General features: G+C 46.6%; 1 protein-coding gene across 1 annotated transcript in view; it reads right to left on the bottom strand.

Moving 5' to 3' along the window:
* Window positions 1–7,362, bottom strand: part of EML5 (echinoderm microtubule associated protein like 5) — a 204,294-nt gene that overhangs the window by 167,816 nt on the left and 29,116 nt on the right. The window contains exon 2 of the mRNA XM_025215565.1: window positions 4,875–5,034. Within this exon, the coding sequence (XP_025071350.1) occupies window positions 4,875–5,034 (160 nt within the window). The remainder of the gene's footprint in view (window positions 1–4,874; window positions 5,035–7,362) is intronic.

Here is a 7,362-nt window from a genome sequence, read left to right as displayed (position 1 = left end):
TTCCTGCCTATGCAGGGGGTCAGACTCGATGATCTATTGAGGTCCCTTCTGACCCTAACATCTATGAATCTATGAATAGAGCCAGGATTGCAAAATATAATCATGACTCTCAAGTGTCACTCCTTTAAAAAGGAGTTCCTTTTGCACCTGGAAGAAGTCCAAAGTCTAAACAGCTAAAGAAGAGTAATCATTGAAAATGAACATCAGTCATGGGTAGGGCCTGGTTTAAATCATGATTTTGCGTTTTTCATTAAAATAAAAATTAAGTGATTTTCACAAAAAATGTGATTTGCAACAAAATGATGGGCGCTTACTGGGGAACTGTCCAGCAAGTGGCCATATCATGGCATTTCACTGCAACAAGATGGTTTCTGCAGGCTGCGGAAAGCATTCCCCAGCCAGCAGCCAAAAGCCTATCAGCCCAGGGGAGGAAGGGGAAGGGGGAGGGCTGCAAAAAGGACAGGGGAAGGATAGAGCTTGGGGATGGGGAGGGAAGGGGCTGTTTGCTCCTCCAGGCAGAAAAACTGGGATGCCTGGGGTTGGGGGGAAAGAACACATGTGCAGAGCAAACAGCCCCTCCTCTACTCAGTGCCAGGGCCATCTGCCAAGGCAGACCCCAGGCACTGCCAACACCCCCACCCATTTTGGAGGCTCTTGGCAGGATTATTCAAGCAGCTACATCATTACCTGTCTGCTTTCCTGCTCCAATCATGCTGCTCTTCGCTTTCAATAAGAAAAAATCTAAGCAAACCAAGAACATCTCAGCCCAGGACCAGGTAAAGTAGTATCCTACAGGAACTCTCCAGCCAGATGGTGGCAAGCTCTTCTGCTCATTCTGTAATGCGATGTTGGACTTGTGCAGCAAGAACAGTATTGATCGGCATTTGGAGTCTGAATCCCACAAAAAGCGGAAGGCTGCTGCTGCTGCCCAGGGTGAAAATGAGCCCAAGAAACAGGTGACCATGTCCTCCATGTTCAAGGGGATGACAGAGAACAGCAAGGCAAGGAGAAAGGTAGCATTCACACCTATTAGAACCTTTATGGCTGTGCCAACATTCCCTTGGAGAAAGCTGACAACCAGGTGGTAAGAACCTACCTAGCCCCGGAATGTCCCAAAGGGGGAGATCATCCCTTCTGCAAGCAACCTTCACAGAAACTATCTGTCAGCCTTGGTGACTTCCCATGCCAAGGCTACAAAATCTGCCTTTGAACCACTTTTTTCCCTGCTGTTTGAGTGGAGTGAGTGTGTGTCCATCTGTGTGTGTGTAGAGGGTGGGCAGGGTGGGGGCAGCTGTCAGCACACACTGGGAACCGCAGTGCCTTTAGAGCACAAGTGGGCAAAATAGGGCCTGTGGGTCAGATCCAGCCTACCAATTGACTGAATCTGGCCTGCTGCTGACCCCGTGGTGCTCCACATGGAGCCAAGCCGAGCCAAGTCCACTCCCTGCACCACACTCTTGCCGGCAGCCCACACCACACTCTTGCCGGCACCCACCTACCTGGGTCCTGGCCAGTGTGCATTTTCTGGTAGGGCTGTTCCCAGTGCAACTGCAGCCGGGCAGCATCTGCCCAGTGTGTCGAGCTCTGGCTGTAGCTCCTGGCTGCCTTCCACCCACCCAGTGCAATGTGCACAGTTTCCGGTGCAGCTGTTTCCAGTGCAGCTGCAGCCAGCCAGGTGCTGCTCTGCTCCCCTCACCTCCCAGCTGGCTGCAACCACACCAGGAACAGCCCAGCCAGAAGCTGTGCGCACTGGCCAGAGCCCGGGCCAGCCAGGCTGTTCTGCTCCCCTTGCATCCTGCTGTGGCTGCTCCTGAAAATGGATGCCCCTGCCATGATCAGGCCATGATATTAGCAAGCTGGACTCACGGTTTAAACTAGGCCCAGTCATGGGTGTGCTAAATAGCCAGAGAAGCAGATCTTTGCAGGCATTTGAACCAGGTCCTTCCCAACAATGATGAATTTACAATTGAAAAGAACAGACTCATAAAAATAACTCCTGTGAACAGGCTATTCAAGGAAGGACACTTCTCACAGTGGAGGAAATTAAATGAGAGACAGTACATCTTGTCTGAAAGGATGCAAATATTCTCCCGGTCATAATCAGATCCATAAAGTCTTCAGGTATAGTAAGCATGCACCCTTCGTGGGGGGGGGGACAGGAAGTTACATGCATAGCATGGACTTCCCAGTGGAGGATGTATGTAAATGGCCAGGCAAGAAACCATACTTAAACACTGCCAGGACAGCAGGGGTTTGTCTTCAGTTTCTCAAGCATAAGGAATGGCTTTAGGTCTTCAGTCAGCAGACTGAATATTCTGACTTGCAGGAGAAGGGGCAGGAGGCCTTACCAGAAAGGCCAAAAGCAGAAACTGCTTTCTAACCTGTTGAGCTGCATAGAAACTGCAGTCATGGGGTTAAGATACAGGGTTAAAAAAAATTATTATTCTGATATTTTCTTTTGATTGTTTAGTCTTATATCTTTATCTGTCTCTCAGCATATAATTACTGATTTATAATGTTTGTTCATTTTCATAGTAAGTTTTGTTTTCATCTTTTATATCACACAATTGTCAGCGATAACTGTGATCTCAGAGCATTTGACCATACAGACAGGCCTCTTCCGAGGAAGGGAGGGAATCTTTCTTTTCTGAGCACCTAATGAAACAAGAGTGGGTTTCTTTTAGCTGACAAAATCCCCTCTACTAAGATCAGGCAAGACTTAAATGAGGCAGGTAAAGTTGAGGTGCCTTCAGGTCTCTTCAATGCTGAGATGCCACTGGTCAAGAAAGTGATCTTCATATGCCTGCTTCCTGCCTGGCTCCTTGGTGTTCCTTGACAAACAGGAGGCTCCATCTACACCTCACTCCCATCTCTTTATTGTCTGTCAGGCAGTGTACCACACTCCCCGTTAGTAAATTCTGGATCTGCCCCTGCTGATATGTCAGGGAACAGACAGCCTGTGTTTTGGACAAGGAGGAGTTCCAGGGGACTTCAGCAGTTTTAGGTAAATATTTGCCCTAGATTATGATAGTTGAAGTAAGAGATTAAGTACGCAAAGATGACTGATGTTAGAATGACATAACAATGTTGTTCTTACAAAAAATGTCATTTCAAAGTCCAAAAGTAGTGAGAAATCTACCCTTGATGATGGCCAGTCACAGCTGCAGCCCATATCCCTTTCCTAGACTAAGCAACCCTAAGAACTAGAGGTGCACTAATACATTGGTCCGATATCAGATTGGCACCAATGTAAAGAAAATTATCTATATTGGAAATTAGCCTGAAGTGGCCAATAATTTGGCAGATAAATGGCCTGTGCATGCGCACAGCTGCAGCACAGCACGTAGCCAGTGAGGAGCACAGCCGGCAGCACGGAGAGCTGTGTGCAGCTGGTAAGTCTGTTGTTGTGGGAAGAGTGTGGGGCTGAGGCAGGGGCAGGCACTGCCCAGCTGGGGCGGGGGCAGGGGAAGGGAGGGAGGGCAGATCTCACTTCTGCGCACAGCTCGTTCAGTGCTTGTTTGCTTATCCAGTGGCTCCCACCACTGGTACCGCCGCCCATCCGGGAGGGCATGGGGGGAGGGGTGCCCCCAGATCAGCGTGGGGCAGGAGGCAGTGGCACTGGGAGGGGGGCTATGGGGCAGCAACAGTGATATTGGGTGTGGCTGCAGCCCTCCCTGTAGCCCCCTCCCGGTGCCAGGCCCAGCCTGCAGCTGCAGCCTGCCCTGCTGCTACAGCCCACCCTGCCTGTGCCCCACACAGATCTGGGGCACATGCCCCCCTGTGGCCTCCCGGAGTGTGCGCAGCAGCAAGATCCTCCCTCTCCTCTCCTTGCGCCCCGCCAGATGAGCTGCAGCTCTGTACCATGCCCTGCCCCGCCCCAGCTAGGCAGCGCTTGCCCCAGCCCCACTCCCTCACTTACCACAGGGGCCTTGACCTGCCCCCCAACACCCCTTTCCTCCCCACTCCCCTTCCACCACACCAGACTTACCAGCTGCATGCAGCTGTATCGGAAATCAGATCAGCATCAGCAGATATGCCTCCTTAAAAATCAGCTATCGGTATCAGCCCCAAAAATCTATCAGTGCACCCCTACTAAGGTACTACTCCTACTGGTTTGCTACCTAGGGACACTGTTCTTTAAAGCTCCCCTCTGGCCTCTATTAAAGGCCTGTATTATTTATGACATAATTCATCACTAAACCCATGCAAAAGTTGTTTTTTTTAATCCAGAATGAATGATATTGTGTGACTAGGGAAGAGTTTCCTATGATTAGTGTCTTTTCATGCTCTACACTAGGGCTGTCTAACTGCCAGGGTCCACAATAGCTGCAGCCATATGTTGCATGGGCCAGATTAGCACAAGCTATGCCCTCCACCCTTCCCCACTTCTCTGTGAATGCAAGCAGACCCTCTCCCCAACTTCTGCATTGCACATGGGAACACAGCTCTCCAGATGCAGACTGTCCCAACACTGCAAGCTGCGCTGCTCTGCCCTGCCCCTTGAGGAAATGAAAGAGACCCTGGGTTGGCTGCTGCTGCTGCTGCTGCAGCTGGAGCAATAGGGTGAGCGGCAGCTGAGTGGGAGCTTGTGGGGCTGCAGATTAACTCATGGACCACCAGTTGAACAGCCCTGCCCTGCCCTACCTGGAATAATTCCTCTGGTGCAGTACACGGGGCTCCCTCCTTTTCATCACTTAAATCTCTTCTTAAAAATGTGTCTGTAAATTCTAACTTCATCACTTTTTTGGACCTAGAACTAAACAAATGAAACCTCTCATGCATCTCCTGCAAGAAAGCTGTATTGCAGAATGTATAACAGATTAGCAGCTTACATTTTAGAACATATTTTTTAAAATAGAAAAGTTATTACATACCTGCCCATCTACATCAAAGGCCAAGCAAGCTATACCATGTGTGTGAACATCTTTCAGTATTGAAACAGTTTGCACAGTGTAAGAGTCCCAGACGCAAATATATGGTTCTTTCCCAACTTGACCTGTTGCCACCAACACTCGTTCAGGATGCAAAGCAAGGCTGCAAAAATTAAATAAATAATTATAAAAATAAATAATAATTTCAAGCGCTAAATATTTGTTCAAGAAACATGTACATTGTCTACCTTGATTGTCAATGTCAATTCCTAAACAAAACTGTTTTTATAACAAATTCTCCGTCTTTGTTACAAGATTTCACATTATGTAAGACAGCTTTAAGGTGCCACAAATACCCCAGCCACAAAGACTCCATGAAGTTATTTCTAATTTGCAAGACATTTCCTAATGCTTGAAATAGTGTTCTGCAACAGACATTTTATTAATACATAAGTCAAAATATACCATTTCCTACTAGCTGTCTACTTCCATTTTGTCTATTGAAAAGCACCAGTACAAAATGTCCAACTCAGTTAAGGAGAGTTGCGGATAGTGACTAACATATGTTAAGAAATAATATTTTCTCCTAGTTAATATGGCAAAGAATGTGTTTAAAAGTTAATTATTCATAGTGTTTTAGATAGCTCTTGATGTGGCATAATGATTTACAGACCAAGCTATGCTAGATATAGGGGTGTAAATTTGAGGTTGTTTGGGCAAAGGGTTCATGAGATATAGATCTCTATGAAAATAATTAGTTTCTCATCTAAAGTCTTTTTGTGAGCATAGGCAGAGAAAAAAAACACACCGGCGTAACAAAAAATCCCCTTATATTCCTGGAATGACAATGTACTGCTCTAACTATTCTATGTGTCAGGATCTAAAAATGGCAACTTAACCCAATGCACGTAGTTCAAACTTCACAGATTTATGTAAATGAGATTTAACAAAGGGCCTGAGATATAAATATACCTATTTCATAATAATAGAGGCTAAGCAAAAGGACTCTTTATCAATGGAAATCCAATCTCTGTACTTGAAAAATCTCTATACAAACTGAATATGGTGTGCCAAGTGATCTGTGAAATCTTGTACTTAAGCCAGGAGGGAAAGTATTTGAAAGGTGACCATTTAATATTGCTAAAGGAGTTTTTCCCACTAAATTGTTGGGAAAGACCGAAAACAAACCAGTGTGCCCTGCTGGAAAGTCTAAATCTGAGGCCTAACTATTAATATACAAAACAGAAAATAAAAAATGTGTATACAAAGGGAATATGCGTATGCTGTAGCTTCAGACCTGTCATTTATTTATTGATATATACTCGTGCTAAGTTTCCCTTGAGACAAAGAGCTAAGGTGTAAATGAACTTTTAAACACTCTTTGTGTGATCATGAAATATGTAGAATAAGAAAAGGAACAGAGAGAGAGTACAGAACTAAACTGAAACATTTCAAAGGGGCAGCTTTACAAACATACATGCCCTTCAAAGCCTTCCAAAAGTGGCTGAAACACTCCAAAATTCTCTCTCTTTAAATGAAGTACTATTTTGAAGTGTTTCACTTTTTGTAACATGTTCACAGGGGCTAGGGGCAGACATTACACATAAACCAGGTTAAGTGATCAGAAACTGGTTTAAACATGTAATAGAACAGATGTTCAGTGCACATAAACCAGTTTGAAAATGGCTGAAACCGGCTTGAAATAAATATGGTTGAACACAGTATCAGACTTAACTGATTTGGGTCAAAACAGTTTATACAATGTCCATCCCAGACCCCTTGTTGGTTTAAGTTAAATGAGACACCCCCAGCATCCCAGCATGTTCACTGGGCTGGGCAGGGCTCTCTGCTCCTCAGCAGGGCTGGCCCCTCCCCTCTGCTCCATGGCTGGAGCTTGGCAGAGACTGCAGGCATCTGCCTGTCTTTCTCCTGCTTTCCCCTCTCCACCCCTTTCCCACTCTCTGCCAAGCAGGGATTCCCTGGTCCTCTCTGCCTTACACAGACACCTCTCAACATTAGCTAGCAGACCACATGCTGGCTATGGTTTGTGCTGTAGCAGACTGGACACAGACAGAATCAACAGGTAGCTGGTAATGTCCCTCTGCTATTTTCTTAATGGGATGATGAACACTGAGTTTAGAGTGATAAATACTATGCTATCAATTCCCTGCTGGACTGGTCAGAACCCCTCCCTAATCAGTGTCCTGCTGGGGCCCGGCCACGCCCCCCCTAATCTCAGCACTGGGGAAGGGAAGGGAGGGCTGCTGTAGCGCCTCCCAGCTTCCAGCCTGAGACACTGCAGGCATATGCTTGCATTTCTGGGATGTCTGTCCAGTTACAAACTGATTCAGCCTAGCCAGGTTAGACTAATCTGTAAAGATTCAGGCTCAGGCTTTTTGAATGTCTGTCCCTAGCCAGGAAGACCCATCAGTCCTTCAGAAACCCACAGTGCTCCGCTCTGCTCCTGCTCCATGAAGGAGGGAGGGAAAGA

Source organism: Alligator sinensis, unplaced genomic scaffold (genome assembly GCF_000455745.1).
Source record: "Alligator sinensis unplaced genomic scaffold, ASM45574v1 scaffold1141_1, whole genome shotgun sequence".
In the NCBI taxonomy this organism is placed as follows: domain Eukaryota; kingdom Metazoa; phylum Chordata; order Crocodylia; family Alligatoridae; genus Alligator; species Alligator sinensis.
Note: the sequence above shows the minus strand (reverse complement) of the source record. Positions and strands in the feature narration are given on the sequence as shown.